Raw genomic sequence first — 23,833 nt, forward strand, 5'->3', positions numbered from 1 at the left:
TTTCGAGAATAATGGGAAAATCGGTTGAGCATATGATGATGAAGATCAACAACGGGGCGCAAGAAATTTTTTAGGGGTTACCAATCATGATGTTGTCAGAGGCGTAGCTAGATGTTCATCATACGTTATTTATTTATCGGCGCAAATATTGTGTACACGACAGTTGTGAAAATTTTACTATACTGTTGTTGAAAGCTTTATTGAATTAAGGCTCTGATTCATTTAACGGACTTTGTGGTTTAATGTTCCTGATTACTCCTGGGCACTGGGTTTTATCCCTGGCCCTGACCAGTCTCTTTCAACCTATTTCATAACTTTGTATATACAGTCGAGGGTCGGGGGGCGCGATAGGAATCCGCTTAATAGGACACTAAGAGCTTATGGGTTTTCGGCCTTTTGGGGGTATGGCCTATTATCTCGGGTGTGTTAAGAGTTAGCGCAATACTTTCTTCGGCAAAGTTTTAGGGCTTGATAAGATCTACCATTTAGAACTTTGGTTCATAGTATTAGTTGGCAATTTGGCCGCTAGAGGGACCATCAACAGTTTGATGCTAAATTGCACTACAGAAACCATATCAGGTTGTCAAGCAAACGTTACGATATGCGACAGCTCAAGACCCTGATAATTTGGAAGGATAGTGTCTTCGGAAAAGTTGTTGAGTACGCCAATAACTTACTGACGATGAGTTGCGAAGTTCAAAATTCCTCCACTGGGCGGCGCTAGTGAATATGCAAATTTTAGAAATTTCATAGCTCAGAATCCTGATAACTTACGAAGTTGGTGTCTTCGGCAAAATTGATCAGTATGACATAAACTTACATAAAAATTAACACTTGTTTCGCAGTTCTACCACTAGGCGGCGCTAGTGAACATGCAAATTTTAGAAAACTTATAGCTCAGAATCCTGATAACTTAGAAAGTTTTTTTTTCATCTGTATTAACGAGATTTTTAGCCCTTGGCTAGTTCATCTCGGGGCCCACGCCTTACTTCCCTTCCGAAGGAAGAACTCACATTTTGTGAGTTTGTCGGGAGTGGGATTCGATCCCAGGTCCTCGGCGTGATAGTCAAGTGTTCTAACCATCACACCAGGTCCGCTCCAACTTAGAAAGTTGATGTCTTCGGCAAAGTTGAGTAGTATGACATAAACTTACATAAAAATAAACACATGTTTCAAAATTCTGCCACTAGGTGGCGTTTACCGGTTTTTTCGTCTTTTCCGACTTTTTTGGAGTTTTTCGGCTTGGCAAAACTAGTGTCGCACCCCCCACCCCTCGATAACTTATTAAGTTGGCGTCTTCAGAAAAGTTAATCAGAATGACATAAACTTTCATAACAATAAACACTTGTTTCGCAATTCTGCCACTAGAAGGAGCTAGTGACGATGCAAATTTTAGAAATCTCATAGCTCAGAATCCTGATAACTTAGAAAGTTGGTGTCTTCGGCAAAGTTGATCAGTAGAACGTAAACTTACATAAAAATAAACACTTGTTTCAAAATTCTGCCACTAGGCGGCGTTTACCTTTTTTTTTGACATTTTTTTAAGTTTTCGGCTCAACAAAACTAGTGTCGCTCCCCCCGATAACTAAGAAAGTTGGTGTCTTCAGCAAAATGGACTAGTATGACATAGACTTACATAAAACGAAAACCTTGTTCCACAATTCTGCCATTAGGTGGCGCTAGTCATCGGCAAAGTTGATCAGTCTGACATAGACTTGCACAAAATGGGACACTTGTGTCAGAATTCTGCCTCTGGGTGGCACCAGTAAACACGCAAATTTTAAAAATCTCATAGCTCAGAATTCTGCAATCTTGGAGAGACTGCATTCTTCATTGATGAGATACTTGGTTTGAAATTCAGCCCCTGGGCAGCATGCATATTTTATTAATTGTATACCTTGATGTCAGTCGGACTCGAAAGGAATTCTCCGTGGAACTTTTAAGAGTATGGCAGTTGAAACTACTAGACGAATTAATTTAATTAAAAAAATTAAAGAACTGCGAAATGTTCATAAAACTCACTAAATAGATAATATTTGTGACTGAATTCCTCGATTGCAGAACTTGATAATTCCCTAATTCAAGTGAAACATTAGGGGGATTCACTAAACAGCGTAAACTGATTAAACTGATTAAACGTCGCGATCACCAAGGCAATCTTTGATTATTTCTTTCGCAAAATCGTGAAACATTTCAAATAAGCGGAAAATCATGGCTTACGCAGCAATTTAATCTGTTTCGTGAATACCCCTATTGTTTGTCTTCAAGAAAGCCCTTCTCCTTCCAACTAAGACAACTTTTCATTCTGAAAAAGCTGACTTCAAGTAAGTATAAGAAAATAGAGCCAGCAAGAAAGGAGAAAGCATATCAAGTACTAACAAATAATGTGGACATATCTAGAAAGATAATGAAAAGAAACGATGTGATTTTCAAGAACAGTGAACATAGACGACCAAAACGTTAGGTGGTGTTAACCAAAATAAACGATGAAAGGTTTGTTTGTGAACCGAAGTAAAACTATCCTCAATTCTCGAACTAACCATATTACCATTGACAGTGCAGTATCAGACTACAAGAATCGCAGTATATTTTAACATGAATTGCCTCTACTACAGAATAACCTTGTTGAACAATAAGAATAACAACTGAGCATAAAGATAATATGTCGCGTGTCGAAGACTGCATGAAAATTGAGCCGTCGAAAGACTGCTTCTGGTGATAAATCTAGACAATATGAGCGTTAAAAAATAAACATAGGAGTTCCCTAGTATGTGTTCCTCCAGCTGGTCACTCCGATGGCCAAAACAGACCAGAATAGTCAAAATAGTACACAATTATGAAGTTATAGCCGTCGAATGCCCAACAGAATGTTGCAAAAACATGGAAGTCCCTCAATGCGATTTTTTCCGGTGGCCAAAACGGACCAGAATGGTCAATTCTTCTTTTTAATGCCAGAAGCCACATGGCCATGAAAAAACATGAAGTTAGAGCCGTCGAATTCCTATATTTGTTGCAAAAACATGAAACCCCCTCAATACGGATTTCACCGGTGGTCACTCCGGTGGCCAAAGCGGAATATTCAATTGTTCTTTTCAATACCAGAAGCAACATGTCCATGAAAAATCACGAAATTAGAGCCTTCGAATGCCTATCTTTGTTGCAAAAACATGAAACTCCCTCAATACGAGTTTCTCCGGTGGTCACTCCGGTGGCCAAAACAGACCATTGTGGTCAATTCTTCTTTTCAATGCCAGAAGCCACATGGCCATGAAAAATTATGAAGTTAGAGCCGTCGATTGCCTATCTTTGTTGCAAAAACATGAAACTCCCTCAATACGGATTTCTCCGGTGGTCACTCCGGTAGCCAAAACTGACCAGAATGGTCAATTCTTCTATTTAATGCCAGAAGCCACATGGCCATGAAAAATCATGAAGTTAGAGCCGTCGAATGCCTATCTTTGTTGCAAAAACATGGAAGTCCCTCAATACGGGTTTCTCCGGTGGTCACTCCGGTGGCCACATAAGACCACAATGTCCAACAATATTTTTACATATCACAACAATATGGAGCATGTAAAATTATTGAGATTCATGAGTTAACCAACGCAGATGTGTTTAGCGCAGAAAACCGTTCAATTTCGTTACAGTCAACTCGTTGGCCATCTTGTGGGATCCCTGGAACCGGTTCCAGAAGGACGATACATAACCAGAAACATACAGAAATAGTTCTCGACAGATTGTATTATGGCCTAAAGAAGTTTGATGCAAAAACTTCTATCCTGTAAATAATATCAATGTGCTTTCTAGCACATTATCGTGAAAAACATTACTTTCCGGATGTTCCGGATTCCCGGAACCGGTTCTTAAGAATTAGTCAATATTAATGTCTTTAATCAAAGTTCACGTGAATACCTTTCCAACGATTCTTGAACGGTCCTGATTACTTGTTCGGTTGCAAAGTTATAGCTTGCCAAAGTTAGGGTTTCTAAAGCGGCATTTTTCAGTTGAAGCAGGTTCCCGGTGGCCAGAGTGACCAAATCCGGAACTCTCCGGGGGTTTTGAAAACTAGACATGTGTGGCTTTCATTTGGGCCAAAGAAAATCAAAATCGGCCCAGCCACTGATTTTTGAGAGCCGTTCAAAGTTTGGGGTCAAAAATGACCCCAGGGTCTTATTTGTAACTTTTTTTATGGGAGCTCCCCTAGGGGTCGTCCAATGTTTTGGATGAATGGAAATGATATTTTTCCACAAAAAAATAATTGTCTGAAAATTTCAGATTTCTAGGCCTTTCGAAACAAAAGCTATAACGAATTGAAATTCGGGAAAGGTCAAAAAAGACCCCAAGACCTTACTAAGGTTAAGGCTCAAGCATCCGTCATCATTTTTCGGAAATAGAAAAGCAGTTTTTTCGCTGTCAATTAAAATAACGACCACGAAAATGTATTCACAGTATTATATTCCTCATGTGGAACACAGTGAATCCATTTTCGTTGCAAAAATGTTTGATTTGAACGAAAAAACTGCTTTTAAATGTTTGATGATGACGATGATTTCAATGACGAATGGTTCAACGTTAAAGGAGTTTTTTACGCTATCCCAGGAATTCTGAAGGTATGAAGGATGGCATTATTGACGTAATTCTGTTTTGATTCCTATAGCAAGAATTATGGGAGTGTTTTTCTGGTGAAATTCTTCGAGGAATTGGCTAACAAATTTCCTGGAAGAAGTTTATTGCAGAAATGTTGAATAAATGTCTGTGATATTTTCTCACATACTCTGCTGGTGACAAATTAATCTATTCATTAATTGAGTAAACAAATAATTATTAAGAAAATTAAATTCCGTTATATTAACAGGTTCGTACACAAACCCCCAGTTTCAAAATTATCCGAAATCCATTAAATTGCACATAGTTTTATATTTCGTATATATAAAGGGTTTTTACTAGGACTTGCTGGCGATTTATGTCAAAACTCTTGGAAGAAACTGGCTTCTGAAGATACATTTAGATAAAAAAAAATGTAGAACTCAGATATATTCATGATTAGTGGGAATAGCTAGCGATGAATTCCTTAGAGGAATTTTTATCTAATTTTAAAAATACCTGGGGATTGTCATAATTGGTTTTCTATTCATAAACAATTTCTAGCTGAATTTGTAAAGAAATTCTCAAACCCTGAAAAACAAAACTTTGACTTTGGATATTCTGAACTTAGGGAATCGCGCCACTTGGGCGGTGGCTTCTATATTCATCTGTTTTCCACTATAACTCAGTCAAATTTGAACCAATTGAAAAACTTTTGGAATGTGGTGAGATAGTTATAGTATCTACACGTGTACAACATTTCGAGTCAATTGGTTCAAAATTGACTGAATTATAGTGGAAAGCAGACGAATATAGAAGCCACCGCCCAAGTGGCGCGATACCCTAATTGCTAATCCCATTTTATAAGAACTCACTTGGAAACTCGTGAATATTTTTTTATTTTATTTTATTTTATTAATATTTTATGGAAACTGTTGGGTATAGCATACTTCTTTTTAAAAAAGAGTTCCTATAGTAGACAGGCCATACATTGAAATATTTCATAAAAAAAATTAGAGATTCGGGGTAATGGCTTTCAGTCTGTTTCAATTCAAAACGGATTTCTATGTTTTCATCCGACGTTTCGAATTGAAACAGACTGAAAGCCATTGCCCTGAATCAACATATCACAGTCGTATCTATAAGGAAATCCAAAGAATTATGTCTTCTGGTTATCAACTTGCAATTTTGCTTCCGTTTTAATGTCATGATTTGCAAGGATTCTAGGTATGTATTTATTAATAAATTAATACAGTAATTCTACAAATCGTTACGCAGAAAACACTTTAAGAGCTGCTCCCGCCATCAATTCATAATTCCATAAAAAAAACATCAGAAATTCTTCCGTGACGACTGAATTTTCAATGTTTAGTAATTATTAAAAAAAATTAAATGCCACTATGTTAGTATAATGACTTTGGTGATTGCAGAAAGCTTTTCTATGTACTCATTCTGAAATTTATAGAAATACCGTTAAATACTCTTGCAAAGCAATAATATCAGGAAGTCATTCACTAGCAAATTAAGAAATAATTTTAAAGTTTCAATGAAAACATTAATTGTAACTTGTCCCAAAGCTCAGCCAAATATTTCGGCAAAAAATCTAACTATTACAAGAAAAAAATCTGGATAGAATCTTGAAAATTATGTCAATAATTTCTCCATGGTCTCAATCAGAAAATCCTTTTCAAAGTTCGTCAGCATACAAAATCTCATCGACAAGAATTCTCTGATTACCACCAGCATTGCAGGGTTTTTTTGCTTAGTTTTTCCTGGCAAAACACAATCAAAACTTTGCAAACTACGTGATTTCTCGATTATACTCGAACTGTATTTCTCGACAAATAGCGTTGTGAAATATTCTGTAGCAAATCAATGAAAGAATTTCATACTCTTCTTGTTAAAATAATAGTTTTTTTTCGCGCATTTTTTTTGATGATTTCTGGTTAACGTCATTATTAAGCTATGATTAACCCTTATGTGGCCGACAGGCTACCCAGCGTCCATTTGAAAAGAACGGTGTAGAAAAAAGCAAAAAGTTTGTCGGACACATAACGTTAACCATGTATCAGTAGGTCAGCTTCAGAGTCACGTTCTCCTCCATTTAGGAAATTTGTACCAAGCAACAGGCTAAACAATTTCTAAGAAAATGTTGGAGAAGTATTATTCTGTTATTATGTTATCTCAACGAATTTTGGAGAAGAATTTAATGGAAATTTTGATAAAACCAATCAAAATTTTATCACAAAAATTTGCGATATTTTTTCACGTTTTGTAGATTATGTTTTTTAGTCGTTCAAAACTATATCTGTAACAATTGTGATTTAAAATATGTTTAGCCTAAATTTAAGGTTTTATCGCTGACTCAAGCATCTGGACAATCAAAACAAGTCACCCGGATTATCTTTATCAAAGAAGAAATCACTCGTAGTTTTCTGAATCCAATGCTCATCTGCATCATATGGTTTTTGAGATTCCTGAGTGAAACTTCTGAAACTGTGTAAGAATCTGGATTTAAAGTAAGTCAAGTGCTAAATCTAGGTTTGAGTTTACAAGCGCTACACATCATTTTAAAAATTCCCGATCATGAAAAAAAAAATCCCGACTTATTCCCGCATATTTCCCGATGGATTCCAATTCCTGACTTTTTCCCGCATTTTCCGAATTTCCCGAGTTTGTGGCCACCCTGCATTTCCAATATGTTTTTCAAGTTGCTCACTTTGCCCCAATTCCTATTTGAAAATGTTTTAGGAACATGTCATTGCTTCAGAGAATATCAAAAAACTTGATAGATGATCGCTACGTTGTTATTTGGATCCCCAAATTATAATTTTAGGTCAGCTGATTCTTATAATATTGTGCCACGTCATGACCATTTTACGCATTTTGCTGAATTTCTCATGATAAACCTGTTTTTTGATTAATGATTTGTCATTAATTCACTGGATTGAAGATAATTAAGATATGAAGTAAATATTTGGAAATTTGCAGTAAAAATGCAGCATGCTTTTTTGTCCCACATGCTCATCATGCCCCGCTTTACCCTTTATAGCAAATGCCAATTTACTTTTGTTTTAATGATAGAGCATTCATTGATTTAAATGCCTAAACACTAATGCCGTTTTTCTTTTTGAACCTGAGTTGGAACTGGATTGGCGGAAAATGTGTAAACAAACAAACGTCAAACAAACTTTAGTACAAGCGAAAGCGAAGTCGGGTTGGGGTTGAAACTGTGATCTAATCCAGTTCCAACCCAGGTTGGAACTGGATCAAAAAGAAAAACGGCATAAGTCTTGTTTTAGGTAAGCTAGTTTTTTTTAATATTTTTGCTATTAACACATGACCAATTCACGCATTTTGCTTCAAGACTTCTTTTTTAATTTATTGGATGAAAAATAAGTTGACTACATATTTGAAAATTTACAGTGAAAATGAAGGGTTCGCACTATGTTCCACCTGCTCATTATGCACCGCCTACCCCTAGGGAAGGTTCATTTATTACGTCCATCGTTTTTCGGGATTTCTAGACCCCCCTCCCCCTCTGTCACACTATTTTCCTATACCTTATACACGTACTGTCATACTTTTATAAACCCCCCCTCTCCCCCAAATCTTGGACGTAATTTCTGAACGTTCCCCTACCAATGTTGTTAATATAAAAAGGACTCACCTTGTCTGTTGATGTCACTACTTTCCAATGCAGTGCATTGTGGTTCGCATTGCAACCGATGATTGAGTGCTGATTTTGTTGTCGGTAGCTAGTGACAAATTCGCGGATTGAGGACTTTGGAGCTTCTTCTTCATTACCAGGAAAACAAGCTGGTGCTATATTAACATTAAATTTTCCCCTGGCTGTTGAAAGTTCCATGAACTCTCGTTTGATGAATTCTGTAATGGGAAAGTTAATCATTCCATTTATTAGTAAGCCTGATCTTGGAAAAGGATCTTGGATCTTGGACTTACATCTTGGTGTTTAAGACCCAACACCATACGACACCATCCACAATTCCTGTACTAACACCAGGTCGAGGTCTCCTTTGGCAAACCTTTGCAAAAGTACGCATGTTACCCTGTTACCCCTCTTGTATGCTGTAGGTTTGTCTAAACATGTTTAATATTGGTCGTTGTTCTGACGATCCCCTGTTTGTAACGCTGGCTAATCGCCTTGCACATGCCTTTTGTGGTGGATTCTTTTGAGGTGTCTGGGACCATCCTTTGTTTTCCAAACTGCCGTTCTCACAACTGTTGTTAACCACTTTTGGGTTAATTTTAGCAATTCGCTCTTAGGATTCAATCCTAGACGAGTTTCCACATTTACCGCCAATAATTTTACCGAACTTGGTCCAGGAACTTGTTGCTACTGGTCCCTTGAGGGCCCCGTATGTCGATTTCCCGGTGTCATACTTGTGAATTCTTTATTCTAATTATCTAAGTCAGTGATGCTGTCCTGCTTTTCGGTCCTTCTTTTCTTGACCAGACATAGTTTTGCAGTGTGATAGAAGTAATAGATTTCAAATCACCATCTACTGCATCAAGTCCATTAAATTACAGTATAGGGAATCGCGCCACTTGGGCGGTGGCTTCTATATTCGTCTGTTTTCCACTATAACTCAGTAAAATTTGAACCAATTGACACAATTTTTGGAATGTGGTGAGATAGGTATAGTATCTACCCATGTAAAACATTTCAAGTCAATTGGTTCAAAATTGACTGAGTTATAGTGGAAAACAGACGAATATAGAAGCCACCGCCCAAGTGGCACGATACCCTACTCAACTATCGCAATAGAATAATAGCATGGAACGAACTCACTATATTATATTGCAGTGCACTAGCTAATGAAACCTTTTGTTTCGAATAGACGCGTGAATAACAAAATCAGGTATGTATTTGTTGTATAACAGTTAAGTTGATGTAATGAACAAAACTCTCAGATTGAGAGTTCAATAAGCATGCAATACAATACAGGGCTCAGTCGAGTCTAGTGCATGAAACAGACAAGAAGCCTTTCAAGATTATCATCCGAAAACCTTTATAACCCGTAGTAAAGCCATAGTCCGGAGTGACCTTCTAGTAGTTTTTAAAAAGTGTTTTAAGTATAAAACAGTGGCGACGAGAAAAATACGTTTTAACGCGTTTGAAATCAAATTAGAATAACAATTTTTTTTTTCCTAGTCGTGTTTCGCGATAGTGTGCTGTTCTACAAGTCGTCCACATGGTGTGGCATAAGTGTAGAATCAGTAGCTGATCATTCTGCATAGTGTTTCTTTATATAATTTATTTTTAGCAGTGAATCTTGCTTGATTAAAACGGGCAGAAAGATCCGTAGGTTTTAGTGGAAATTGAAATTCTGCAGTTTTGTCAGGAAAACGCGTAGTTCGGTAGTTCACGCCATTTTGTACCTTTGTTCTCGGTCCCTGTATAGAGAAAAGAAGGAGAACAAGGAGAGCAAATGCAATAGTCCACCATTTAGTTTTGCAAATTGTTGAAGTGTATCGTGGTGTTCGACGGCCAGCAGCCTGAGAGCCGGCCAAAGATCTGCTAAGTAGGCTTGGTAGCGGTGAGCTCCTGGTGGTGAGAAGAGCAGTATACAGTGTAAGAGTATAACAGCCAATTGTGTGAGTTATAAACCTGCTAAGCGGTGAGTACCTGGTGGTGAGACGAGCAGTGTTCATCTGTGAGTAAGGAGAGTTGTATGAGAATAAATTGTGCTATTCAGTGTGTTCAACAAAGTATACAAACGCGGTGATCAACAAGCAACGATAGCGGCGTAGAGGAGCACTCACAGGAGACCAGTGAGCGTTGAGATATTTGCGGAGTTGACAAGAATAGCGGAGCGCTCTATCACCGGCTGCGTTTATAGGAATCCATCGACGGTAGTGGAGCGTGAGTAACTACTAATTCAAGTAAGTGACCACCTTTTTGTTATTTTAGATCGGCAAATACTCTCTAATGGCACCAACGGGTTTGATCGGTGTGTTAGACCACTACGTGGTGGGAAGATCATTCACGAATTACATAAAGCGATTTGATATTTACTGCAAAATTAATAACGTGCCCGAAGACCAAAAGCGATCATATTTTATTACTCTTAGTGGTGAAGCAGTATATGACGAACTAGCTAAACTTTACCCTGATGTAGACGTAGAGACCGTTAGCTATGCCGATATAGTAAAAAAACTCAAATCACGTTTTGATAAAGTCGATCCAGCTCTTATGCAAAGGTATCGTTTTTATACCCGTTTTCAAGGTCCAACAGAGTCTAGCGAAAATTTTGTGTTAGCTGTAAAGCTGTTGGCAGAACAATGTAATTTTGGGCAATTTAAAGAAACGGCAATAAGAGACAGGTTGATCATGGGTCTTGGCGACAAAACGTTACAATACAAACTGCTAATGGAGGATGATTTGAGCATGGAGGCTGTTGAGAAGATGATTATTAACAGTGAAGATGCAGGCAATCGTGTGAGAATAATGAATGAAGGTAGCGCTTCGAATGTACATTCTGTAAAGCATCGGATTGGCAGACGAAACGAACCAGAGAGTCACGATAATTGGCATACGGATAATCGTTATAGGCACAGAAGCAATAGCAGGGGAAGACAAGTTTCCAGAAACGCATACAAAAGGTGGGATCGTTCGACTTCTCGGGACCAAAAGAAAAATTTCCATGCAAACGCTATTTGCAATTATTGCAAACGCAAGGGTCATTTGAAAAGAGATTGTTTTCATTTCAAGAAGTCTATTGCAGTAAATTCTGTTGTTGAGCCGCAACCTGCAATGGACGATGTTGCTCACTATTACAAGCGTATGAAAGTTAAAAAATCTAGCGACGAAGATAACTCAGATTATGAGTGTCTGATGATTAAAGCCGTAAACAGTGTTAGTGAGCCATGTTTAATTAAAGTTTCAGTAAACGATGAGTGTTTAGCGATGGAAATGGATACTGGTTCGGTAGTGTCAGTAATAGGCAAAAATACATACTACGAAAAATTCTCAAAAATACCACTCTCAAATTGCACACGCAGACTGGTGGTAGTCAGTGGATCACGTTTAAAAATACTCGGAGAGTTGGAAGTTTTTGTATCTGTGAACAATAAAACTGCTGTAGCTAGATTGATCGTATTGCAGACTGATAATAATTTCACCCCACTTATCGGGAGAGATTGGATGGATTTGTTTTTTCCTCACTGGCGTAAAGGTTTGATTGGATTGGAAGCAGTTAAACAAGTAGGCTTTGAAGACGATAAGGAGCAACTTTTAGGTAATTTGAAAGCTAAATTTTCAAAAGTGTTTACTATTGATTTTTCTGAACCAATAACAGGTTACGAAGCTGAACTTATCCTAAAAAATGATCAGCCAATTTTCAAGCGTGCTTACGAGGTACCATACAAAATCCGTGACAAACTGTTGAACCACTTGGACATGCTAGAAAAGCAGAACGTAGTTACTCCAATAGCAGCAAGCGAGTGGGCGTCTCCAGTAATCGCCGTTATGAAGAAAGACGGCGACATACGCATGGTGATCGATTGCAAGGTATCCATTAATAAAGTGCTTATTCCAAATACTTATCCACTACCACTGGCACAGGATATATTTGCATCTTTGGCCGGGTGCAGTGTATTTTGCTCACTCGATTTGGCTGGAGCGTACACTCAGTTACAATTATCAAAAAGGTCACGGAAGTTTGTTGTTATAAATACTTTTAAAGGATTGTATACATACAATCGGTTACCTCAGGGAGCTACATCAAGCGCCTCGATCTTCCAACAAATCATGGACCAAGTCCTTTGCGGGCTGGAACATGTTACAGTTTATCTTGACGATGTCCTAATTGCAAGAAAATCCATCAGTGAGTGTTATTCTAAATTAGTGTCAGTTCTTGAAAGACTTTCCAGAGTGAACATACGGGTGAACTGGAAAAAATGTAAATTTTTCGTCAATAGGCTTCCATACTTGGGTCATTTAATAACTGATAAAGGGCTGTTACCGTCCCCGGAAAAAATTTCGACAATTTGCAACGCAAAGAAACCGACTAATATTACGGAACTTAAATCATATTTAGGACTAATCAATTTTTATAACAGATTCATACCGCATATGGCTACTAAATTAAAATGTCTTTATAATCTTTTGAAAAAGCATACTAATTTTATTTGGTGCAAAGACTGTGATGCTGCGTTTGAAGAGAGCAAAACAGCACTACTCAACGCTAATATTTTACAATATTATGATCCGCGTAAGCCTTTAATTTTAGTAACAGACGCATCTTCTTATGGACTAGGCGGAGTGTTGGCTCATACGATAGAGAATTCTGAAAAACCAATATGTTTCACGTCGTTTTCGCTAAATCCCGCCCAAAAAAAATATCCAATACTCCACTTGGAAGCGTTGGCGCTGGTATGTTGTGTTAAGAAATTTCACAAGTTTCTTTTTGGTCAGAAGTTCATCGTTTATACAGACCATAAACCACTCGTTGGTATTTTCGGCAAAGAAGGGAGAAATTCTTTGTTTGTAACAAGGCTGCAACGATATGTGTTAGAATTGGCGATATATAATTTCGAAATTAAATATCGTCCATCATCTCAAATGGGAAACGCAGATTTCTGCTCTCGCTTCCCACTAGAACAGCCTGTTCCAAATTGCTTTGATGGAGGCTACGTAAACAGTTTGAATTTCTCTCAAGAGTTTCCTCTAGATTTCTCATTAATTAACAAGGAAACAAACAATGATTCGGTTCTAAAACAATTGAAAGTTTTCATCAACGATGGTTGGCCTAATAAAGTAGCAATGCCATTTAGGGACATTTATGCTTGCAAACATGAACTAGAGATTGTCGAAGACTGTATACTTTTCAAAGAGAGAGTAATTGTCCCAAAAAGTATGCAATATGGAATTCTGAAGTTGCTGCATGCCAATCACAGTGGCATTGTTAAAATGAAGCAGTTAGCCAGACGAGTGGTGTATTGGACGGGTATGGCCGCAGACATAGAAAACTATGTTAAACAATGTGATATATGTGCCAAAATGAGTGTAGTACAGAAGCCAAAGGTAAAGGAAACATGGATACCAACCAATCGTCCTTTCAGCAGGATACATGCTGACTTTTTTCATTTAAATAATAAAACATTTCTTTTAGTAGTTGACAGTCACTCGAAGTGGGTGGAAGTCGAAATTATGAGGTATGGAACAGACGCAGCAAGAGTTTTAAAAAAGTTAGCTAGGTTTTTTGCAACCTTCGGTTTGCCAGACGTAATGGTTACCGACGGGGGGCCACCCTTCAATTCGAAAGAATTTGTGTCATTTCTGGAATTACAAGGCGTCAAGGTGTTAAAGAGCCCGCCTTACAACCCAGAAAGCAACGGCCAAGCTGAACGACTTGTAAGAGTAGTCAAGGACGTATTAAAAAAGTTTTTACTCGACCCAAGCACTAGAACACTTGATATAGATGACCAAATTAATTTATTTTTGATTAATTACCGAAATAGTTGCCTATCTCCAGATGGTAAATTTCCTTCCGAAAAGATATTTTTAAAAAGACCAAAAATCTTATTGGATTTGATAAATCCCAATTGCAGTTATAAGTCATATCTAGATGAGACACCTGAAGCAAGAAAGAAAATAACTGAGAGCGATACTCTTTTGCCAGATCCTTTTTCCAAGCTGGTGGTAGGCGATAAGCTTTTTTACAAAAATTTCAGGAAAAATGAAATAGAAAAATGGATAACGGTTACATTTATAAAACGAATATCAATAAATCTATTCCAGATTTCTCTCGGGCATCAAACTGTTACAGCTCATCGAAATCAACTAAAATTGATTCATGATCAGCGGCGTAGCTCTATGGTTCTTATGCCATTCCACGAACGGAAGCGAAGACGTGATTCGATCGAATTAGAAGATCCGTTTATTGGATTTCCAGATGTTCCACACGTTCCAGAACAACGAGAAACCAAGAAGCGGAAGCTGATCAGTGTTGCTCGCAGTCCAGTTATTACCAGAAGTGCTACGCGATCGAACCAAGAAGAAAAAGTGCTTGAGTAGTTAAAATTAAATGATACTGAGCCCGGTTAACCGTAGCGGTATTATCTGAATTGAATGAATAATTATTTTAAGTTAACTTATATTCGGCAATTGAATTGCATTCAGAATTTCAAAGAAAACATTGAATTTGTATTTGTCCTACATTATTTCAAATAAGTTATTATTTTCTCAAAGAAGGGAGAATTGTTGTATAACAGTTAAGTTGATGTAATGAACAAAACTCTCAGATTGAGAGTTCAATAAGCATGCAATACAATACAGGGCTCAGTCGAGTCTAGTGCATGAAACAGACAAGAAGCCTTTCAAGATTATCATCCGAAAACCTTTATAACCCGTAGTAAAGCCATAGTCCGGAGTGACCTTCTAGTAGTTTTTAAAAAGTGTTTTAAGTATAAAACAGTATTTAATAAAGGAAAGTCAAAGCACACTGACAATGTGACGGAAAAACGATCCTTTTTCGCACTGTCTACGGCATTGCCATAAATAGATCCATCGCTCAGGGCTTAAAAGCCAATTGCTGATAAGTATGAGTGTGACAAAGGCAAGTATTCGGAGCCGAGAATGTGCCCAGTAGCCGAAATTTGGATGAATAGGTCTAGGATGTTCGTTTTTATCAAAGCTTAACGGCAAATCGGGAACGGGGATTGTAATTACCCCAAAGATAAAGATGAATATATTCGAAACAATTAATTTTGTAATAACACATATACTACGTTTTCGATCAATTGGCAAACATATTTGCAGTTCTCAAAAAACATACAGAATAACACAAAGAACATAACCAACAACTAGCTTAGAGATATCATATTAAAATGATAAAAAGCAATATCAAAGCCCAGCCTAGTTCACATCAGACGGTATCCTGCCGTACGATAGTTGCCGCCAGCCCTAGAAGGAAAAAGAATATACAAGTTAACGCATGTTAATTGACATTACGATGAATTAAACATACCTCAAGAGTACTATAACTGTAAACGTAGACTAAATTGTCAATAGTCGATATCTGGATAACCGGAGACCCTGTGTAGGAGAAATGATTGAGTATATGAATAGGAGAACATTGTAAACATAAACATACATACAAGCTTAAAACAGAACAACAGATTTGCCCTCTACTTTCCATGGTTGCTCTAGAGCACCATCGATTTTCGTCGAACTCGAGACAAACGGAATTACGAAATACTAACCTTGTAGCCTGAACGCCTTCATGGAGTTCACAGTAGAATCGAAAATCAACTTTTGATACAGCGATGAATACGAACGTTCCAGGGAAAATATTTCCACCATGTTGGAGCCCTTCTCGGAAACTGCAAACATTATCGCATCCTCGACATCAATAGCCGCCACATCATTATAGCTACCACTGAGCGTTTTCAAATGCACAAAGCGCATCGCATCCGAATCATAGCGGAATAATTTGAGCTTATGGGCAAAGATGCCTAGGTGAAGCTGATGGGAGTCCGCTACAGCCAACATAAGCGCTGAATCATTAATGTGCACCATATAGAATACTGCTGCCGATGAGCTCAGCGGAAGCTCCTGCTGAATACTGAGTTCTCCATTTCTGTTGACGTAAATAAGTAGCATCGGCTTGGCATTTCTCTCGATCTGTGAAACTACGAGTGTTTCAATTTCTTCGTTATACGCAAGTTCTTTCCATTCCGATCTTATCAATACTCCATCTAATACGGCCCTGGCAGAACTTATATCTCCGTTCGATGACCTCTGACGTATGGTAACGTTGAAGCGATTAATTCCGTTGTGGCAGGATTTGTCAAAATTTACATTTTCGGACGCTTCACTTGACTGCCTATTTTCACTTTTGCTGACCATAGTACCTCTTTCATCAAACGGAACATTCTCAATGTACAACATGCGGGACTCCTTCGCACTATTGGCAACGTATGCTCTGTTAGATACAGTTATCTGCTCTCTGATTACCGGAATCATTGGCAACAGGTCCTCCACTGAGGACAGCCGAAGTTTCATCATTTTCTGAACAGAAACACCATTCAGTCTACTGTCAATTGATAATCCATTTTGCAAAGTGCTCTCGGATACAAAAACCAGATCTTTAAAAGCGATTTCAGGCGAGCTGGTCAAAAAGCTGGATTTGTAGACATCTAACAAATTCACGTCGTTGCATTTCATGACCGAGGTAGGTCCAAGCAGCTTGATGGTTCCTTTCAAATGTTTTGGCTTAACCATAACCTGATGCTCGTTGGACGATCTGGACACAATCTCGCTTACCGGAATACCGTTAACTACATGGACTGTGTTATATTCTCCGAAAAGGACCAAGTTTGAGAACGTTATTAATCCTGTTACTTGTTGAGACTTTTCCTGAAATAAGCAAGCATGATTGTGAGGCAATTACTATTGTCTATCTTGAAAATGTTGGATAACCAGAACCTCAGTCTACCAGAAAGAAGCAGAAGTCTAACTCTGACCATTAAAACCTTTTAAAAATGAGGAGTTAATTTTGATTATTACAAAAAAAAACTACATACCTGTTGGTACTCCTGTGCGTACGTCCTGTTCTTAACCACGCGAGTTGCCAAGAAATGTTGAAGCGAATAGTCGTTGACGGCATCGACGTACAAGTTTCCGATAACGGAAATAGGTTTATCAAATTGGTATCGTTTCTTGGTCAATTGGCTTGCCTCGGAGTAAAGATCTAAATGATGCGGATAAATGCCGTCGACCAGCTGATCGTTGCAGAGCAGTTGTACAACTTTGACTTCCTCTTCAAAATACTTGGTCGACTTGATCATTTCCTGGTGGTGTCCAACTGAGTGAATGCTCCGATTCAAATGAACCACATCTATTCCGTTGACCAATGTTACTGTAACAAGATCATCAGAAGCCACCGTGCCGAGACAAACTACTTCTTTGAACGTTTTTCCAAGACTGCTGAAAACGAGATTGGGTTGTTTCCTCTTTACCGAGTCCATTAGCAAGTTGACAAAATTGCAAGTTTTGCTAAAAATTTTGCCTTCGTTTCGTAGCTTCACAATCTCTACGTGGTTTCCTCGGAAAACAACCTTTCTATCGAAAACGTTCGATGCACCCGTCACGGTTGATAACATCACATCGAATAAGAACGTTCCAGGCTTCCAGTGCTCCAGTAAAAACGATCCTTGGACGGTCAAGCTGGAGAGCAGCTGAATATTTGGAGGCATCAACACTGATGAACTATTCGGAAACATGTGACCGTGTACACTACTAGATACCGACAGCGAACCAATGGAAACATCGTGTTTTATTTTGCATGTTTTCAAGTTGGAATTTTGCAAATGCTTGATTGGGACATCTGTAAAAAAAAAAACAATACATGAAATACGTTTTGCAAAAGAAAACCACGATCCGAGATTTGTTTGATTTTGAAAGAGAATTTCCAAATCTTAAGTTTTTCCAGCAAACAATTTTATTTTTCGGCGGCTAACAATGCATTCGCAGCAATGTACCATTTGTTTCTAACTAAGGGGCGATTTCTTCACCTCGGCTTAACCGGTAAGCCAGGCTTACCCATACAGTTAAACCTGGCTTAACGCTTAAGCCAGGGTGAAGAAATCGGCCCTAATGGCCGATTTCTTCACCTCGGCTTAACTGGTAAGCCAGGCTTACCCATATAGTTAAATCTGGCTTAACGCTTAAGCCAGGGTGAAGAAATCGCCCCTAAGAGTTACGTTTTCTTCATTTTTCGCTCACTGCTCACTTTCCGCGCTAAACATATCACTCTCGGCAACGATTTTTTTTATATTCTCGCCGAAAAACACATTCGCCAAAGAATTTTCCGAATCTAGTTGCGCACATGTTCAACGTTCATTTTCCGCACCGTACAACGCACTTCCAACAAAGATTTTCCCGAAACTAGTCGCTCACACTCTCAGTTTACTTTTCGCGCCAAATAACTTACTTTCGGCAAAGATTTTTCCTAAACTAGCCGTGTGCACTAACTGTTTACTTTCTGCGTCGTTCTGCGTAGTTCACCGAACAGCGCATTTCCGGAAAATTAAATTCCAAAACTAACCGCGTTTCCGAGATGAACTAGCTAAGGTTAATAATCTCGTTAATACAGACAAAAAAAACTAACCGCGTCCTCGCTCACTGTTATTCATCGACGTTTTTCTTAAATGTACAACCCAAAATTCATGAAATTAAACTAAAAAAAATATGTTAACTTTCTCCGCTACATACCATTTATTTGCTTTGTCGCTAAATACTTCGTCGCAAGTTGCGTTATGCTCCATAAACCAGCGATGTTCAAAGGAGTCGTTTTCCGAGCTGAATTGTAGAGAATGTTGTCCAGGATCAAACGATTGACGTGCACCACGTTCAACTTCCCATCGACTGCCATTTCTTTTTGAAAAATTTTACTTCCGCCGATTTCCCACTGTTGCGCTTTGTCACCGACACCCTTCAGGGTCAACAATTTGAAATATTCCTTCACGCCGATAGTGTTCAAAAAGTACATTTGGCTAGTTGAAATAACGTTTTTCTTCACAACCAGATTGTCTATCTTGAACTGCGTGGCAAAGGGATCCACGCGGTACGTAAAATTATCAATTTCGGATATAAAATCTTCTGCGTTCACCCCATTGATCAGCGCTGCTTGGAAATGTTCTACTTTTATATCCGGTAGGAACATATACTCCAAACTTTGCATGGTGTGCGTATTTACACTGCTGTCCACCATTACGCTGAACGAAGTATTCTGGTAGTCCTGTAAAGTCAACGCACCGAGCAATTCGATATAACTTTCCTCCGATGAGAAATGTTCAATTTCCTTGACTCCATCGAGGAACGCCATCGTGCTGAAGTCAGTTGCCAAGCTCTGTATGTTGATATTATCCACGGCATCTGAGACGAGTGTATCGGTGTGTAGCTGGCCAGTGAAGATCTTACGACCTGATACAGTGGACCTACGGAAAACGGAAGCATTCAATATTACGCGGGCACGGAAAATTTCAGTGGGTTGATTCCTTAATAAGAAAGTAGATTCAGCTGGGAACGATAAAGTAGCTTATCTACTAATGATTTGTAATTCCGCAAGCATTACATAACCACCACAACACGCAAAAGTAGAATACTTACATAGATCCGCGCTGAACTGCCTCGGTGTTAATGTATTGCAGGAAAGTAGGAGTGGTAGCATAAGTTTTTATGAAACCTCGAACATAGACGTTAGACATCTCAAGATTCAGATGCGACGGCCACTGGTCACCCCTCAGGTAGTTTACCGTGGGGTTGTAGTTCAATTCGGCACAAACCAGATGACTTGCCTCGACATTGCGGTTGAAGGTAAAGGTTCCTATGTCCTGAAAATATTACATAATAATTTAAAGTATTACTATTTTGTTTCCATTTTACACTACATTCCCTAGACTACTAATCTAGTATATGCTGAAAATTAACTTATCTATCATATCCTTCGATATGCGGTGTCAAACCAATGGCAATTGTGCTTAGGATCACTCCAACGTTATCAAGTCATTGAGAGAGCAGAAGGACACAGCCAACAGCCTACATCGGGCGAGGGAGAATTGGGCAGTTTAGCAAGCAGCCGAGGCCTGTGTATATACTTTAGTTAGACTAAGCAAGGTTTCGTCAGCGTATTTGCTATCATTGTGTCTGATGGGCACAACCCCAAACGTTGATCGGCCGTTTCGTATAAATATGCTTCGAGCTCTTACTCGTTCGTTCCGTATTGATGAAACTCAGGCAGCTTAGCTTTGATTGTACTCATAGACTGTTTGACAATACTGTACTTGTCCGAAGTCTTCCATCAACCGACACAGCCAGAGGAACACCTGGAACGCATCGCATAACCCCAGTCAACCAGTGATCGTATAAGATGTTGCATAGGATGTTAAAGTGGAGGCGATATGCGTACATTTTACATGCGCCTAAATGGAGGCATGTACGCATATGGCCTCCACTTTAACATCCCATGCAACATCTTATACGATCACTGGTTGACTGGGGTTATGCGATGCGTGTGTCTGATGGGCACAACCCCAAACGTTGATCGGCCGTTTCGTATAAATATGCTTCGAGCTCTTACTCGTTCGTTCCGTATTGATGAAACTCAGGCAGCTTAGCTTTGATTGTACTCATAGACTGTTTGACAATACTGTACTTGTCCGAAGTCTTCCATCAACCGACACAGCCAGAGGAACACCTGGAACGCATCGCATAACCCCAGTCAACCAGTGATCGTATAAGATGTTGCATAGGATGTTAAAGTGGAGGCGATATGCGTACATTTTACATGCGCCTAAATGGAGGCATGTACGCATATGGCCTCCACTTTAACATCCTATGCAACATCTTATACGATCACTGGTTGTCTGGGACGCCACATACTGCGCCGATAGACTGACGCATTGTGTTGCTTGTGACCATGCGATCGGTCCTGTTCCGAAGAAAAATTTGTACCCACATGTGGACTTTCGGTCAGCTGCCCTGTTCGCATTGCAGTAGTCTATAAGTGACCATCCCTGTCCCGGCCCGAATTCCAGTCGCTTCTTACGTTTACCGTTCAGGTATCTAACGCCGCTATCCAAACCATTTCCATGGGCCCAATTACTTTTCTTCCAAGCAGAGACACACTAACTGTCATATCTGATCTAGCATTCACTGTCACATACTTATAGAAGCATCGAAAAAACTGCGGTACCGACTAATGTTTTCTTACGGCTCAGTCAGACTTGATGTTGCTTGGACCCATTGCTGATTAGCCATTATGCGGTGATTATCCGAAATCTTTCAGACTGAACTCTTGAACTGACGTATATGTTACTTGTTGAGCATAGACTGTAAAATCCGCCATTGCAACGGACTTCCTGGCCTAAAGAACTGTTAAACTTTTCCAAGGTTCGTTTTGTCGAAATCTTTCCGCAGTGTCTGAAACACCGCCTCAATGACTGCTGAGTTTGCACGTATCACTAAAATGTCATCGACGTAGACAAGAAGAAATTCAGCTTTATAAGCGCTGCATGTACAACACTATTCCAAAAGCGTGTTGTGGTCTCCTCCTCTATTGTTCCGTGCTGGAACGCTATTTTACGTACAAGTGCTAGCTGCAGTATCGATTGCTCCTATGGTCAACACCGCTCGCAACGTTTTCTGGTGCAGAACTAGAGCAAAAACTTCCACTTAACCGATTCCATAGCAAAGGTTGTAGCCTTGAGTCACTAATCTAGCCTTATGCTTTATTATTTCTTCACTCTCATCACACTGTATCTTGTAAACCTTGCGTGTCATAAATGATTTTCCTTCTCTCCGATAGACGGACCTAGTCTTATAGCTTGTTGTTAGAAAATTAGCATCGTGCAATTCAATTTTCGAATGCGTCGTCTTCTTCCATTTTGAGATTTCCAATGCCTATGGTAATCCGTTGGTTCAGCTGAAGAAAATTCTGCAATACCTGCAATACAATTATTCAAAGCTTCACCATTCTCCGCGATTCCACTATTCGACTGATTCAATCGAATTTCGAACGAATCGTTCAAATCCTCGGAACGGAGTTCTTCTCCCATGACCGCTCCGATCCGACTCATTTTCTAGCTCGATGTACATTGCATTCCTACTCGCAATCAATCAATGATAATTGTATGAAATCTTTATTTTCCCCCCGCTGGTGGGGAAATTAAGCCATTGCGTCCAATAAGCTGAACTTTTGTGGCATATGGAGTCTTAGGTACAGCCCTGGATGGCAGCCGGTGTCCTAACAATTTTGCCACAAAAAATCTTCCCCAAACCTGTTCCCACCAACATATTAATGGGCATCCCCTGAAGATATCGGTTTCGCCGCAAATCGACGCCGTTCTGCTGCGAAGAATTCGGCGTTGTAAACTGAACTTCTATGCCTTCTTCCTCATAAAACTTGCGAAGTTCTCGGCTGATGTATGTATAAAATGAAAATTAATCACTAACCTGCTCGACGTGTTTCATCCAGAAATGTTTCTGCACATCCGGACTAGCCGTGAGTCCACCCAAAATAAGTTGACCTTTCGGGATTTCCAGATTAAGTTGTTTTACCTTCAGAGAACCTTTCAAATATACACGTCCCGAGTAGATTTGAGAGAAATCTTCAACCTTGGTTCCCAGTACATGCCTGGTAAAGTGCTGATCCTTTGCCGAAAGTGTGAGATCTTTCGTGACGACAAAATTGGATGCCAGTGCCGCTGTAAGAAAACTTGCGTGGTCAATTTCGTGATACCTCGGAGATTCGGGTCACACTAACCGTTTATGGTTTTTGCCGAGCTTATCAGCGTGACATCGTTGGGAATGTTAATTCCATTGATTGTTTTACTGTACAAAGTTCGAGCATACACTTGTGATAAATGCACAACGGCAGAAATGGTTTGATTCGTTCTTAAATCGAAAAAGCTGCTGGTAGGAATATTATTCAGGTGTCTAGTGTATACATTCCGTATGTGTGAAGGTGCCCGTAGAAAAACATTCCCTATAACGAAAAGTGTGAAAGAGGATGAAGTTAGTGAAGTTCACAATAACTCGTGTAAGGAAAACCCACCATTGATTGTTGATTTTTTATCCACATAGTACAGCTGTTGTAGCAGATCATCCAAAGGAATGTTGTTCAATTTACCACTCACGATCAGATTTGTAACGCCACGTGCTCCGGTCAGTTTTACAGGAGCTCCAGTGCCGGCTGTCACGACGAAATTTCTTAGACTAGAAAACTGCTGTGTTGTTTTAACTCCATTCACCAGGTACACTTTGAGGGCGTCTGTGTCCATAGATTTGAACACTTTGTGACCCTTTTCTATAACTTTATTGGTCGCATTGTACAACATTTCATCGATTGGGATCCGGTTGATTGTATTCAAACTGACATGAACCGTTGGTGTATGAAGATTGCCGACATGAATGGGCAACGAAACGTAGTTTATATTGTTACGACTAAGTGTATCTGCAAAATTATAAAATTGTAAATGTAGTAAACACATCTGTTTAGTTTCAATATATATCTGGATTATTGTATTTAGCGTCTCACAGAAATTCCTTTTTCATTTGCAATGTACATGACCAATGACCATCCTAATGAATCATTGAAAGGTGGAAGGAACACTACTACGAACATTTGAATTGAAGATGACATCCAACAGATGTTATGAATTGATTTTCTCTGTTTAAAAAATTTTACAAATCAGTTAGGTAGCAAAAATGGTATTTCAG

The 23,833-nt window shown here is 39.1% G+C and overlaps 2 protein-coding genes and 1 non-coding gene across 4 annotated transcripts in view; 1 reads left to right on the forward strand and 2 right to left on the reverse strand.

The window, feature by feature from the left end:
* The window catches only part of LOC134285373 (beta-1,3-galactosyltransferase 5-like), a 20,046-nt gene extending 11,362 nt beyond the window's left edge, over positions 1-8,684 (reverse strand). Inside the window, exons 1-2 of the mRNA XM_062845980.1 lie at positions 8,548-8,684; positions 8,255-8,472 (exon numbers count right to left, since the gene is read on the reverse strand). The gene's annotated coding sequence lies outside the window, so the exon portion shown is untranslated. The remainder of the gene's footprint in view (positions 1-8,254; positions 8,473-8,547) is intronic.
* Positions 8,685-9,053: 369 nt separating this feature from the next.
* On the forward strand, positions 9,054-15,116 carry LOC134285372 (uncharacterized). Its single transcript, XM_062845976.1, has 3 exons — positions 9,054-11,846; positions 11,907-12,118; positions 14,351-15,116. The coding sequence occupies exons 1-3, from the start codon at positions 10,538-10,540 to the stop codon at positions 14,624-14,626; spliced, it is 1,797 nt and encodes a 598-aa protein (XP_062701960.1). The 5' UTR covers positions 9,054-10,537; the 3' UTR covers positions 14,627-15,116.
* A 141-nt stretch (positions 15,117-15,257) lies between these two features.
* Positions 15,258-23,833, reverse strand: part of LOC109622731 (uncharacterized) — a 51,333-nt gene continuing 42,757 nt past the window's right edge. For both annotated transcript variants that reach the window (XR_003892964.2, XR_009996319.1), the window contains exons 8-16: positions 23,169-23,567; positions 22,878-23,099; positions 22,568-22,818; positions 19,724-19,947; positions 18,827-19,551; positions 17,137-17,939; positions 15,814-16,969; positions 15,579-15,646; positions 15,258-15,514 (exon numbers count right to left, since the gene is read on the reverse strand). This is a non-coding gene — a transcript (uncharacterized LOC109622731). The remainder of the gene's footprint in view (positions 15,515-15,578; positions 15,647-15,813; positions 16,970-17,136; positions 17,940-18,826; positions 19,552-19,723; positions 19,948-22,567; positions 22,819-22,877; positions 23,100-23,168; positions 23,568-23,833) is intronic.

This window comes from Aedes albopictus, chromosome 1 (assembly GCF_035046485.1).
Source record: "Aedes albopictus strain Foshan chromosome 1, AalbF5, whole genome shotgun sequence".
NCBI classification, from domain to species: domain Eukaryota; kingdom Metazoa; phylum Arthropoda; class Insecta; order Diptera; family Culicidae; genus Aedes; species Aedes albopictus.

Excerpts from the sequence above, each read along its gene's own strand:
- LOC134285372 (XM_062845976.1), top strand. The coding sequence starts at position 10,538 with ATGGCACCAACGGGTTTGATCGGTGTGTTAGACCACTACGTGGTGGGA. Across the intron at positions 11,847-11,906 it reads CGATAAGGAGCAACTTTTAG|GTTACGAAGCTGAACTTATC; the intron begins GTAATTTGAAAG and ends AACCAATAACAG. Across the intron at positions 12,119-14,350 it reads GCATGGTGATCGATTGCAAG|ATTTCTCTCGGGCATCAAAC; the intron begins GTATCCATTAAT and ends AATCTATTCCAG.